A 14325-nucleotide genomic window follows, 5' to 3' on the forward strand; every position below is an offset into this window, starting at 1 on the left:
GGCCCATACACAGATCCTGCTGAGTGCACACTCAGGTCCCATTCTCACTGCTATGTCTCAGTGGACACTGGGATATCTGCACCCACAGAATGTCTTTTCTGGAGCATAGAGGGGCTGTGCCACCTATGGGGCCTCTGAGTTCCAGGGCCTGATGAAAGCTGATCCATGCTTGGGGAAAAGAAAGCAAGACCGAGCAGCCATGAGGGCATGTTTGGGCTTCAGTCCCTGTCCTTGCCCTGCCTTCATAAAAAGAGTTGGGTTCACAGGGACTGGGGGCTCCAGTGTGTGGCCTGATGTGACTGGTAGTCACATCAGGCAGTACGAACTTGTGGATCCCCTCAGCCCTACACATCTTGGCAACAGCTGGGCCATGCCAGATGCTGTGTTGAAGGGTGATGGGGATGCACAGGGAAGCTCTACCTTCTCTCCATGCCCAGACATGATGCCCATGACCAGGTGGTGGAGGAAAGGTGAAAGTGGAGTAGAGATAGAGGGTCTTCCCCAAGACAATTAACCATTCCCAGTTTCTACAATCCTTCGGTATCATCTTTGTCTGAGCCTCCATCCCCAGCACAGCTCCACCCAAAGCAAGAGGAACACTCTTCCCCAAGAGCTGGAGCCTCCAATGTCAACAGCACTTGTCTAGGCGGAGACGTCACAAGTCACAAGTCAAGGACTGGTGTCCATTGGCTGTGGAAGAACTAGGGATGTCTTCCTCAGCTTCAACAGACAGTGCCTGAAAGATGAATTGCTGCAGTATGTCCTGCATTCCAGTGCCTAGAGGCATGAGGCAGTGCCCCCAGCCTATTCCCACTAAGGAATGGTTTTCTCCCTTGGTCATCTGTATTCAGAGGAAAAGACCACACAGGGACACACTCAGGGTTGCTGCAAATGTTTATCAAGTCTCAGGGGGAAATGAGGTGACTCCAAGAGGAGGCCCCAAGATCGTAGCACAGCAGGAGCAGACAAAAATCTGTTCGGCTTTTCCAATGGCAGACTTGCAACAGGGCATCAATCTACCTGGCCCACAAGGGGAGAGGGGCTAGCAGGTCACTCCAGGCTGGTTTCTGGGGGCCTTACGGAAAGCAGAGGGCAAGAAAGAAAAGAAAGGAAAAGAGTGTGTGGAAAACAGGATAGATATACATCGGCCATGTTGTCATAGAATCCAGGCTGGCCCCTTCCTGTCTGTCTTTACAGGACAAGTCAGAAATGGTCAGCTCCTCTTAAAACAGCGGCACAAAGTCTGTTCTTCCGTCCATTTTTGTCCAGCAGCATGTTCTGAGTTCCTGGGGTCCTGGTCTGGGGCACTGTCCGGCATCTTTAGCAGGGGCGGCACCTGCTGCCACAGTAGCGGCTGGTAATACAGGAGAGGTCACAGCATCCAGAGTTGATGGGGACTCCGTCACAGCTGAGGATGCTGCCAACAGCAGCAGAGGTGGAGGATCCCACAACAGTGTTCTGCGGGAAGGAGCTGAGGATGGGGCCGGGCAGGGTCACCACCACAGGAGAGGGCTCAATGACGATGGTGGAGTTCTGGCACTGCCTGACGCAGGGCTCGTTGCAGCTGCTGGCCAGCGGGGTCGGGCCGCAGGGCTGGCACGGCCGGCACTGGTCGTAGCAGGACATGTCTGGGGGCAGGAGGTGCACCTGGGAGAGAGGGCAGGGAGGAAGCAGAACATGGGCATGCATGAGGAAAAGCATGTCACCACACCCTGAGGGAACCAAGGCACAGGCAGTGCTGTGAGCTGGAGGCTGTGCAGGGATGTGCCAGGGCTTTTTGGCCTCACCCTGCCAGAGCCCAAAAAGAACCACCAGAGCCTGGCTACACTCTAGGCTCCAGCCCAGGAGCCATCATACTAAAGGCCCAGTCTTCCTCCATGACAAACCTTCTACCCCTTGACTCTCCCACAACCAGCAGCCCCAAGATTTGGCGTGGAACACAGCTGAGAGCAGCTGAAAGGTCCATGGAACTGAGTCCTCCCATGCGAGAGTGAGGGGGACAAGAAGGGGCTTCACACTCACCTTGTTCCCAAGGAGAAGAAGGCCAGAGAAGTGGATGAGAGAGCACAGACCTGGGCTGGCTTTTATAGTGCGCCTTAGCTGCCCCATGTCCAGAGGCATCCCTTGAAGCAGGGACTATTTTCTGACAAGCTACTCGTGCATGCAAAACATCCCACCTAATGATACGGGATGTGTGTTGCCTTCCTGTGATGCTGCTTTTCATTTCCTGCTTTATGCCCTTTCCCCAGAGAAGGCAACTTCTGAGTGGCAGGTAGGGAGGCCCAAGTATTTCCAGGCAACACACATCAGTGTGGGCAGAAGACTCAGCTCACGTGCTGGAAGGGTCCAGGAAAGGCAAATGAGGTCAGTGTGGGTGACTCCCTAGGGGCTCTTTGGGGCCCTTTTGCCTACAGGTGACCCAGCTCCTGCCTGTGACCCTACCCCTCCTGACACTGCCCTCAGGGAAAACCTGATGGCCTGTTTTGCCTCCTCCTGATCTGACCCAGGGATATCTGTATGGGGCGAGAGGTTGTGCAGGGCTCTTTCTGGATCCCAAAAGAAAGGCCCAACAGGACATTGTCTGTTTTAGTTAGAAGGAATAAGAACATGAATGTAGACAGAAAGTAAACCTTTCATGTGCAGGTGACCCTGCCTTCTACCAGCATCGGACAGAGCCGGCTGGGTTTTCCCAAGACACACAGTGCAGATCCTGTCCATAGAGAATTCCTTCTTCACTCCCATAACTTCATGCCTTTCATTTATTGTTTTAAAAAATAAATAAAATCATACACCTCCTCCTTACATGATGCAAGCTTATTTCTGTCATGACACCCACCAATGATCAGTAGGGGCACTCCAGCACTTTCCCTTACCACTGCTACTCAGGCTAACAAATGGGATTCTCAGGCCTTAAGTGCAAGGCCCAAGAAAGCTGACGTTGTCTTGTCAAGAGCCCTGGCTCCAGTGCCTTCTGCAAGGCTCCCAGTCCACCTCCCCTCCCTACGAGGTCACAGCATGTACTTTGCCCAAATGCTGTCCAGAATCTTTGCTGCACACTGTGTCACGTTCATGCACAGGTTCCTCTCTTGTGGGCACTTGCCTGTACTGGGGCTGCCTGGGACAGAGTTAACATTCCCCACTGCAGCCCCTAGAATGCTGTGCTCTGCGCTTGGAGCTAGAACAGCATTGCCATCACACCAGTGTTGGGGCTATAGTGGAGCAGTGCTGGCACAGCATCAGGACTCTCTCCAAGCCCCCCAAAGCCAGGAGGTAGGGGGTGGGCAAGAGGTGGGGAGGGGACGTCACCAGGGCAGTTGACCTAAATCAACCAAAGGGATATTCCGTACTCGAACACTCAGCAGTAAAGATGTGAAAGGGGAAGGAAAACCAGGGGTGGGCATATTGAGTCTGTGCTTCCAAACACATGGACAAACATTACTTGCTGATGGGAAGTGGCGAATAAATATTTCTCAAGTTGTTTCCAAATGGCCTTTGCTCATTCTTTATTTTTCTTCTTTTATTTCCTTCTTTTTTTTTTTTTTTCCCCTTTAATTATATTATCCCTACCTCAACTTTTAAGCCCTTTAGCTTAAATCACATTCTCTCCCCACATCTTCCTTTCAGCAGCGGGTGTGAGAGAGCTGTGTGGTGGAGTTTAGTTGGCCATCAGTGTGAAACTACGACAGCCTGTGTGCTGGATTTGTGCAAGTGTCTGTGGGTGCAGTTTTGCATGATTCCACGCAGGTGTGCAAGAGAAGGTGTGTGTTTGTGAGAACTGTGTGGCCCCCCTCACAAGAAAATGGGCTGGTCACCTCAGGGCATTCTCCACTGCTCTGTCCATGAGCTCCAGAGAGCAGCCAGGGCAAGAAGGAGCCTGAGAACAGCTGAACAATCACAGAACAAACCCAGCCCAGAAGTGCCCACAGCACACATGATGAAATGCGGCCTTCTGTATCTGTAGCCCACTGCCTCCCGACCCTAGGAAGTTCACTGCCAATTTCAGTCCCCAACAAGAATGGGCCCACAACAGTTTGGATCCTTATTTTAATTCTGTAACACAAGATTCAGAGTGTAAGAGCGTGGTGCCAGTCACCCCTCCCTGCTTCTCCAGGCCAGGACACAGCTGCACTCCCCATGGCTAGAGAGTTCAAAAGGATGGTGTTAGCTTTATGTACAGGGAGACAGGCTGAGAAATCCTGCCCTCTTCAAGCAGGCCCAGCCCTACGTAGATCTGCTGCTGGTGCGGTGTCAGTGGTGTCTGGGGTGGGACAGGGGTCCCCCATGGGGAAACCAATGCCACACATACTTCTGTGACTCATGGGCCTGGAGCTGAGTCATGCAGGGGCTGAAACCTTGGGCAGAAGTGGCATTGAACCAGAGGAACATGGGTCCTATTTACCCTGAAGGCGGTCAAGGCCTGGAGCAGATTGCCAAAGAGATGCTAGGGGAGCTCCATCCTTGGAAGAGTTCAGACTTTGCCTGGACTTGATCCTGAGCAACCTGATCTGATGAGACCCGCTCTGAACACAGGGTTGGACTACGTGCGTGCTGGAGGTGCAGCCTGTGATCCTCTGGAGGGTTTCTCAGATGACCTCTCGTTCGGACTGCTCAGGAAGCATGGGGCAACATGCACAGTCACCACATCTCAGCCTTGGAGGGATGCTGTTGACAGATCACTTTTCCTGTTAATTCCCAATGTGACCCTCGATCACATATCGATATCATTCATGACATCAAAAGCGGGTGGAGGGAACAGCACTCATGCACACTGCTGCTCATGTAAAAAGATGCATGAACTCATGGGTGCACTCACAGACACTCCTGGATGCATACTGAAGTATATTTGGGCGCACACAGACAGGTACGTGTTCACACAGCAAAGAAAGCAAATGCTGCTCTCCTGAACTCCAGGGTTCTGATCTCACTTTCTCCTGTCTCTGAAGGAACATCCTGGCTTGCTGAGACCCTGCTGTGTTTTTCCTCAGAAGATATCGAGTGGTGGAAGACCCTGAATCCTGAGCAGCAACTCCATCTCCTCCTTCCTCCTGCCCCTGGTATCTTCCCACAGGGGTGAGGGGAAGGTCTACAGAGTGGTTTCTTTTGTTGCTGCTGGGTTTGGCTGAGAGCTGAGAGCTACTGCTCTTCATTCTGGACTCAGCCATCTACCTCTTGATCCAGACTGGGAATACACTCATGATGGTGGAGCCCAACCAGCCCTTGCATCCTTCCCTGTAGTTTATCTTTGGAAACCTCCCATTCACTGACATGTGCCACGTCTTGGTCAGGATGCCTCTTATGCTTTTAGATGCCTTCTCTGCAGATAGGACAATTTACTTTTCCAGCTGTGTGCTCTGGCTCCTCTGCCTCCACTAGTGGGCCTAAACAGGGATGTCCTCTTCTCACTCATGACCTAGGACCAAGCTGTGTGCATCTGCCACCCACTGCAGTACTCCAGTCTGGTGGGAGGCCTGTGGTCTGAGCTCCTGCTCCCTTCCTTGGCGCAAGTGGCGCTCACCCTTCGTTTGCCCTGCTCTGGCCCTACACAATCACAGCTTCTTCTGGGATTCGCTCTCTCTCATGCAGATGGCTTCTGCAGAGAGCTGGCTACATTTCCTCCTCTATACCCACCCCATTGACAATGTCTCCCTCAACAAAGTGGTGTCCATCTTCTCCAGGGCTGTGATGCCCCTGCTCCATGCACCAATCTACAGCCTAAGGACTGAAAAGGTAAAGGAAGTCATGGGAAACCTGAGAAACAGAGGGAGGTTGTTTGTTTGTTTCCTCTGCTGTGCTCTCTGTCTCTGCTTTCAGGGCCATGCCGTTTTCTCTACTCTCCAGCAATGGAGGTCTTGGGGAAGCTGCCATCACTGCTTCCACAGCAGCCCTTATTTTCTTTCTTACCTTTCAGCTATTCCCTCCTTGTTTCCTACCCTAGAAGCAGCCCTTCAGCACTTGCGAGGGGGGCAGAGAGAAAGAACAGTAGGAAGCTGGAAAAAACACACAGAGATACAAACCTGACTGACAGATGATGAGGGAGGCAGTGAGGAGACCAAATGTGGGCAGTCACGCCATTTGGGGGGCGTACACGGGGCTGTGGACATGTTTATGCCAGTGAGGTTATCAGATTGGGGACCTTCTCCATTGGGATGCTAAGAAAAGAGGAGGCATTCAACAAGCAAACAGAGACCAAGACCAGAGAAGACAAACACAGAGGCAATGACAAGAGACAAACCTCACCATTCACACCAGTTGTCGGCCTATCAAGAAGCCACAGGTGCCACTGCCAGGAAGATCAGCCTGGGCCTTGCACCTCCTACAGCTGTGGGCCAGGACACAGGCTGGGATGGGTGCAGGACAGACCTATACAACCCCAGGAGGGGACATGCAGGGCAAGGGGAGCCAGGAGGAGCACACCAGGGCAGACAGAGCAAGGTGTAAAAGGGGCTGCTCCATGCACTTGTGTGGCTGGGCCCTGCACCTGAGCACCGCCGTCAGTCCTGTCCTCTTCTGGAATCTTTCCTTACCTCTGCGTAATCTCGCTCTGTCCCATGTGCATGTGTGCTGCAAGGAGAAAGGGCCAGCTGCTGGTGGAGCAGCAGGAGTGGATTTGGCACCAGGTGCTGGAGTCAGACTGGGGGTGAGGTCGCCTTTGGCCTGTGCTGTCAGCTGCTGGAGCCAGGGGGTCCCTGTGAAGCGCCTGGAGCAGGTGAAGCGGGTCTCAGACTCCAGGCAAATGTGGCAGGAGTCTTTTGGGTCTCCAAAAGCAGCTACTGGGGGTACCGGCCTGGGTGTATAGTCCTCAAATGCGGTGTGCATGACCTTGTCTGTGTGTCTCCCGGATATGTGCTCAGCTTCGATACCATTCGAGCTGCCGGCAGTGCCGGCCACAGCTGGGGAACCAGTGCTTCTCATCACCACACTACCAGGCCCAGTCTAGCCAGGCCCACTGCCCTCTACCTGCCCCTCTTGCTGGGGACGCTGCAGACGGGCAGCTGCTTTCTCCACTCCCTCTCCCCCTCCCACTCCCTTCCCCTCCCCTCTCCTCTCCCGTGCCGAAGGAGCTGCCTCAGCCTTTCCCCGCACGCCTCCGCGTCCCGGGCTGGGCTGCAGGACGGGCAGAGCCCCGCTGGCAGCAGCCCAAGCCCTGCCCGCCCCCAGGCGCCCAGCACTCGCAGCCCGGGCCAGCCCCCGAGCGGCCCCGGGGCGGAGCTGGCGGCGCCGGGCGGCGGCGGCGGGGAGGAGGCGCCGCGGGCGGAGCAGAGCCGGGGCTGGCGGGGGCAGCGCGGCGCGGGCGGCGGAGCGGCGGGATGCGGCAGGGCCGGGCCGCAGGGCTGGCGGGGCTGGCCGCGGTGCTCCTGGGTGCGCGGGGCTGCCGGCGGCGGGGCCGGGACGGGGGCTGCGGGGGGCCGGGGCTGCCCTCGCTGCTGGCCCGCCGGCTTCTCACGGACCTCGCTCCCCTCTGTCCTCCCTCTGCAGCCGTCCCGTCTGCCTCCAGCGAGCTCAGCCGGCCGTTCCCTCCCACCTTGCCTTGCTCCCTGCCTTCCTCCTCTCCTTTCGGCACACCCCCACTCGTTCCTGCCTGCTTCCCTTCTCCTCCTGGCTCGGCTCGGACCCTCCTTCCAAACAGCCCTGCTCCGACCTGGTCCCCAAATAACCATTCCCGGAGAAATGCCTTTGTGTGCTTTCTTCTGAGAAAATGCTCCCGTCAGCTGTCAACCGTTTTCGTCTTCTCCATCCCCCTCCCCCCTCCGCCTGACATTTTCAGTAGTAGAAAAGCCCTTTTCTGAGTTTTCTCCTCCTTTTCTTCTTGGCAGTGGCTACAGGCAGAGCCCAGGTGCAGCAGGAGCCGTGGGCAGAGACCAGGGATGGCACCGGCATCAACATCACCTGCTCACACCCCAACATCCAAACCAGCGACTTCATCCAGTGGTACCGTCAGCTCCCGGGCCGAGGCCCCGCATTCCTCGTGAGCAGTCGCAAAGACTCCAGACCAGTGTCAGACCCGGAGGGGTGGCTGTGGGTGGCAGCAGACCGCCGGTCCAGCGCCCTGTGGCTCGCCCAGCCCCGGCTTCGGGACGCGGCGGTGTATTACTGCGCCCTGAGAGCCACGGGGAGAGGAGCCGGGGCTGCGGCCGGGCAGGAACCGTGGCGGGCGGGGCCGGGCGTGTGTGGCGGGGGCGAGGCAGGGGCACAGCCCCCAGGGGGCGCTGCCGCTCCGCCCGCCGGGACCACCTCGCCCCGCAGCCCCGGGGGTTCCCCCGCCAGCCCGGCCCCTCCAAGGCACTCCAGTTCTGCTGAGGGTCTGGAGCCTGGGTGCAGCTGAACGGAGATGGCACCAGCCTGGCAGAGATGTGTCCAGGGAAGAGGCACCGAAACACAGCTCCTTTCTCCTGAGCCCTCCTTTTCCTCACGCTGCAACAATCACCCTCTGGTACTGCCAACTTCAGGCCCCAGCAAGGACCGTATCAGGACAGTTTGGGTCCTTGGTTTAATTCAAGGTAACACTGTTTGGAGTGCCTCAGCGTGGCTGTCCATCGACCACTTTGGGATGTATAGGAGAAGCAGACTGCTGTGAGGCTCCTGATAGTGCCTGTCAGTGAGGGATTTCCACCCCTGGACACTGCCAGGTCCTCCTGGGAGTCAGTGCTGGAGCCAGGTCCATCTCCTCACACCTGTCTATAAAGGCCTGCCAGCATTGTCTCAGAAATGCATCGCAGAGGGGACAGATTCCCATCCAGCCCACGTCAGGCTGGTTCTCCTGAAGGCAAAGGGGCAGCTCCACATGAGGGGTTTCCTCAGCTTAGTGGGTGTCTCATCCAAGCTAAGCTGCCTTGTGCAAACACAGAAGCAGAATCCACCCACAGTTTTATCCATTTGCCAACGACACACCAAGAACTTCACCCAAGGTTGACATACTGTCTCCTGGGGCATTGAAGGTAGGCAATAAACAGTAGGGCAATTAACAAACCAATGTCTCCAGGAACTACCAGTCCTGTATTGAGTTGCAACACAGGCCAAGCCCTTCCAGGGCCATGGGCCATCCCAACAAACCAGAAATGTTTGTCAGAGCTCTGCCTGGGTCTCTTTCCTGTTGTGTACCCCACACCTTAGCCCTGGCAGTGCCATTCCTTCACCTGGGCTAAACTGGTTACGTTCTCTTGCAGCTGTGGCTGATTCCATTCCTCTGACACCAGGAAAGACAAAGGGTCTACCCCAGCACACCTTTGGCTCTTCTCTCTTGCCTGCATGGTTGATTCCTTCTGGACATGACAAGGCTGTACCAAGCAGGGCCATACGTGGATCTCTAAGGAAACAGCTCTGTAATCGAGCAGGGACAGGGTGCCCTGCTGATGGGAGCTGTTACAGAGGTAACCAGGCTCTAATGAGAAACTGCAGACATCAGGGGGCTGCAAAGCAATGACAGGAAAAATGTCTGCCAGCAGTCAAACTGGGCCTGGAAACGATGGGCATCCTTGAAGTGCAGCTGGGCACCAGAGCGCTGCAAACATCCTGAAGATAGCCTCTACATAACGGAAAGAAGAAACAGAGAAACAACCTCTTGCTTGAGCAGGAGCAAACCAAACGGTCAGGAAAAGTGGAAAGGAATGTGAGGAAGTCCCTGTGAGTGCAGGTCCTGGGCCTGAGGAAAGCTGCTGCATGCCTGGGGGCAAGTGGGCACCACAGAGCAGCGTGGGGGCATGCAAACTGCTTGCTGTCTTTGCACTGACCCAGCCCATGGGGGTGCAGGGTCCTCAGGGACTGGAGATTGCCGTGTATGGTCCATTACGGCTAACACCAATGCTGACTTGTGAAGGGGGTCGGCCCTGCCTGTGTGCCACCACCTGGGCCCTGCCAAGTGCTGTGCTGGGGGCAGTTGGGCCTCATGGGACACATGTTCCTGCCACACATGCCCATGTGTGCTGGCCATAGCCCTGAGGTGGGGCAAAAGAGGGGAGATGAAGGTGGAGTAGAAGCGGTGGGGCATCCCTGCACTTATTCCACCCATTCCCCACATCTGTCATCCATCTTCTGTCCCCACCTGCTTACCCAGCACAGCACTGTCCTGAGCAAGAGGAAGCCCGTTCCTAAGAGCCTGCAGGGTGCCCAGCCTCCACAGCCTCCCACAGACTCGTAGCTTTTCCCGTGAGGACAGCAGAGATTGTGCTCTCTGTTTGCAGGACAGGGGGAGCTGTGGGCAGAGACGCTGCAAGGCAGGGATAGATTGCCCCTTGCTCTGTGAAAGCCAGGGATGTCTTCTGCAGCTGCAAGGGGCAGTGCCCAAGAGAGGACCCTCTGCAGCGTGTCGCAACCTCCCATTCTTCTGGGAGTAGGGAAGAGGCTCCTTAAACACCCATCTTGTACCCAGCAAGGGCAAAACCATTCTCCCTGGGCAGCTCAAGAGGGCATACACGGGGGGAAAATAACATCTACAGCCAAGGCTGGGATGCAGAAATCTTTAATGAGTGTACAGAGGAAAAGCAGGTCACTCTGAGCAGAGGCCCCTCAGTGCAGGGATCACCAGGGCCTAGTGAGAGACAGCGTCCCTTGCCCATGGCGCAGATCATGCAGGGCATGTGTCTGCTGTTACCGCAGTGGGAGGGCGGTCTCTGAGGAGCCCCACAGCCCATGGGAGAAGAAGAACACAAAGAAAAGGGAGAGAAGGAGGTAGGTGGAGGGATGGAAAGAGAGACATGAGGCATGTTTTGAGAAATCTCGGGGTAGCCTCTGGTCTGGCTCCTGCCAATGTCTGCCAGAGGAGGTGAGGAAAGTCAGTCATTCTGCAAGCAATGGCCTGAAGATTCCTCCTTCTATTGTCCAGCACCATGGTCGTGCTGGAACCCCAGGGCCATGGCCAGTGGCTTTAGCAGGGCAGGCACCTTCTGCCACAGTAGCGGCTGGAAATGCCCGAGAGGTCACAGCAGCCAGAGGTGATGGGGACTCCGTCACAGCTGAGGATGCTGCCAACGGCAGCAGAGGTGGAGGATCCCACAACGGTGTTCTGCGGGAAGGAGCTGAGGATGGGTCCGGGCAGGGTCACCACCACAGGAGAGGGCTCAATGACGACGGTGGAGTTCTGGCACTGCCTGACGCAGGGCTCGTTGCAGCTGCTGGCCAGTGGGGTCGGGCCACAGGGCCGGCATGGCAGGCACTGGTTGTAGCAGGACATGTCTGGGGGCTGGAGATGCACCTGGGAGAGAGGGCAGAGAGGAAGCAGAACGCATGGGTAGGTGAGGAGCAGCCCTGTTACCCAAAACAAAGGAGCCAAGACAACTGCTGAGGGTGGATGGGGAGGCTCTGCCAGGAGGCTCATGGTCTTCATCGCTTTGTGCTGACAGGGCCCTTCAAAGAGCAGCCTGAACCAATGAGACAATCCCGTAGCACGTAATCCAAAAAGCTGCCTCAGCACCATGTCCCAGCCTCTCTCTACACAGAATGTCTCTCTCCACCCCTCTCCCATGGCAAGGAACTCCAAGACCCAGCATAGCACTGAACCACCATCAGATGTGATGTCTATTGATGCAAGATCCCTTCTAGTTCAGAAGAGGAGGAGAGAGGGCTTCAGACTCACCTGGTTCCCAAGGAGGATGAGGCGAGAGAATTGGATGAGAGAGCAGGGAGCTGGGCTGCCTTTTATACTGGTACTTCATTGCCGCAGGCCCAGGGGCACCCTTGGCAGAGGTAACAATTTTCTGAGAAGCTCATCTTGAATGCAAACCATTCCAACAAATGTTATGGTCTGTGTGTTGGTTTCCTGCACTGCTGCCTTTTCATTTCCAGATCTAGGCCATGGCCATTCCACAGCAATGGTTTCTTTAGAGTGCTGGGATGAAATGTCCAAGGATTTCTAGGGCAGGAATGCATCAGTGAGGGCAGAAGACTCACCGGAAGTGCTGGACGGGTCCCCTCTGATCATCTTCATGGCTCTCCTCTGGACCCACTCTAACAGGTCTATATCTTTCTCATGCTGGGGGCCCCAAAGCTGAACACAGCACTCCAGGTGGGGTCTCAGTGAAGCAGAGCAGAGATTAGCTCTCTAATCTAATTAGAGCAGATTGAGCTCTCCTAACTTACTCATCAGACAATGTCTCTGTATTCTTTCCAGGTTACCTGTCCTTGCTCCCACCCTCTGTGGCCTTCTCTGTCATGTTTGAGTTTAGCCAGTTGCTCCATGTTCATCCACGCAGGTCTCCTGGCATTTTGCCTCACTCTGTCTTTGTTGGGATGCATCGCTCCTGAGCTTGGAGGAGGTGATCCTTGAATATTAACCAGCCTTCTTGGGCCCATCTCCCCGTCAGGGCTTTGTATCATGGTACACTTCCAAGCAGATGCCTGAGCAGGCCAACGTCTGCTCTCCAGAAGTCCAGTGCATGAAGTCTGTTGTGCTTCCTCCTCGCTGTGCTCAGGATCCTCAATTCCACCATTCCACTGTCACTACAGCGAAGTCTGCCCTTGAGCTTCACATTCCCACCAGCCCCAGCTGCTATGAGAACGAGGTCCAGAATATAGCACCTCTCCTCATAGGCTCACCTTGTGCAGTCACCTGAGGGCCTGCTTGCTTGTGTTCTCTAATCTGCTCTTGTCTTGTGACAACCTGTGTGCAGCTGGCTCTGTGTGAACGCACGTGGGTGCACAGATTTGTGCATGACTCATGCAGGTATAGATCAGCACATGCGTGTGTCCTTGTTTTCCCTTTATCACGAGGGAATGTGCACAGTGTCAGCACTCTCCCCTGCTCTGTGCATGAGTCGTGCAGGGGAGCAGGTTCCCAGGGACAGAAGGAGACTGAGAGCTGCTGAACGGAGATGGCACCAGCCTGGTAGAGATGTGTCCAGGGAAGAGGCACTGAAACACAGCTCCTTTCTTCTGAGTCCTCTTTTTCCTCACGCTGCAACAATCACCCTCTGGTACTGCCAACTTCAGGCCCCAACAAGGACCGTATCAGGACAGTTTGGGTCCTTGGTTTAATTCAAGGTAACAATGTTTGGAGTGCCTCAGCGTGGCTGTCCATCGACCACCTTGGGATGTATAGGAGAAGCAGACTGCTGTGAGGCTCCTGATAGTGCCTGTCAGTGAGGGATTTCCACCCCTGGACACTGCCAGGTCCTCCTGGGAGTCAGTGCCGGAGCCAGGCCCATCTCCTCACACCTGTCTGTAAAGGCCTGCCAGCATTGTCTCAGAAATGCACCACAGGGGGCACAGATTCCCATCCAGCCCATGTCAGGCTGGTTCTCCTGAAGGCACAGGGGCAGCTGTCGCTCCTCCACGTGCGGGATTTCACAGCAAAGGGATCACACAGTGCCAAGAGTAAACTGCTTGCTGCCCCCCCTTGCGCCAGACAAATGCTCAGCATTTGGAGTGCTTCAGCATGGCTGACCATCAAACACCATGTTCATAGTTCCTGGGAGCCCTTCCCAGGGGCCCTGACCAGCAGCTTTGGCATGGAGGGCACCTTCTGCCTGAGTAGCACCTGGCAATGCCAGAGTCATCCAGTCCTGCTGAACGTTTTCATTAAGGCTACGAGCAGTCGGAATGAGAGAAGGAGTTTGGAGAATACAATAATTTACTAACTTTTTAAAATAGAACTTTCTAACGTACTAACTAAAAGGGGGGACTGAGAGAGGGAGTTAGGGGAATCTTATCAAGTAGAGATAGAGTGCTGACGGCATGAAACTAGGATGCTACTTAGTGTCTTTACTAACTATGCTGCTTGTGAAAATTAATTAAAGCAAGAAGCCTTGAGCCCCTTTACCAAGGTCAGTCTCTTAATAAGAGTGTGAGCCTATCTTAAGAAACTGGTAGAAAGTGTTCCTGTGGATGGACAAGATCCAAGAAGCAACTGCGTCCGTGCAGAGACAAGAGGTCAACCAGCGGTGACGAGGAATAGTCATCAGTCTTCATCCCCACGGCCCCCAGAGACCACCACCAGAATACACTGCGCAAGTGCAGATGGGAGGAGTTTATGGAAATGACTCCTTGGAACTAATTTTAATATGAAGCGGGGATAGGTTATGAATATGTATAGGTGTATTGTGAAACTTCATGTATATGTAACTCTTTGCTGCATATAACCATGGACAGTTGCCGCATCAGGTGCACACGATTTTGGAGGGGCTACCCCCCCGTGCTGCCCACAGCTGAATAAACATACCTACTTTACAATCTTCCTTATTGTGGAGTCTGTTTTCCGCACGTCAGGAAGGAGGGCACCCTTGGCCAGTTTGTGCATGGTCCCCAACCGGGGCACACAGGTGGTGACAGCGTAGGTCACAAGGGGGCTTCGGAGAATGCAGGAAGGCTGGAGAAAGGGGCTGACCAGAGCCTCAG

General features: G+C 55.1%; 1 protein-coding gene, 1 long non-coding RNA gene and 1 pseudogene across 2 annotated transcripts; 1 reads left to right on the forward strand and 2 right to left on the reverse strand.

Annotated features, from left to right (window-relative positions):
• Window positions 1-340: 340 nt before the first annotated feature.
• On the reverse strand, window positions 341-2203 carry LOC136786786 (feather keratin Cos2-3-like). Its single transcript, XM_066981663.1, has 2 exons — window positions 2023-2203; window positions 341-1647 (listed from the first exon to the last, which is right to left on the reverse strand). Exons 1-2 carry the CDS (start codon window positions 2119-2121, stop codon window positions 1321-1323), a joined length of 426 nt encoding a protein of 141 aa, XP_066837764.1. The 5' UTR covers window positions 2122-2203; the 3' UTR covers window positions 341-1320.
• Window positions 2204-8492: 6289 nt separating this feature from the next.
• Window positions 8493-10078, forward strand: LOC136786787 (uncharacterized). The gene is made up of 2 exons (XR_010826257.1): window positions 8493-8936; window positions 9165-10078. It is a non-coding gene; the product is annotated as an uncharacterized lncRNA (long non-coding RNA).
• Window positions 10079-10861: 783 nt separating this feature from the next.
• Window positions 10862-12668, reverse strand: LOC136786785 (feather keratin Cos2-3-like; annotated as a pseudogene).
• Between the last annotated feature and the right edge of the window lie 1657 nt (window positions 12669-14325).

This window comes from Anser cygnoides, chromosome 22 (assembly GCF_040182565.1).
Source record: "Anser cygnoides isolate HZ-2024a breed goose chromosome 22, Taihu_goose_T2T_genome, whole genome shotgun sequence".
In the NCBI taxonomy this organism is placed as follows: domain Eukaryota; kingdom Metazoa; phylum Chordata; class Aves; order Anseriformes; family Anatidae; genus Anser; species Anser cygnoides.

Bases quoted from the DNA above. Each gene is read 5' to 3' on its own strand.
- LOC136786786 (XM_066981663.1), bottom strand. From the start codon at position 2,121: ATGCCTCTGGACATGGGGCAGCTAAGGCGCACTATAAAAGCCAGCCCA. The intron at 1,648-2,022 runs GTGAGTGTGAAG...CCTCTCTCCCAG, and splicing joins TTCTTCTCCTTGGGAACAAG to GTGCACCTCCTGCCCCCAGA.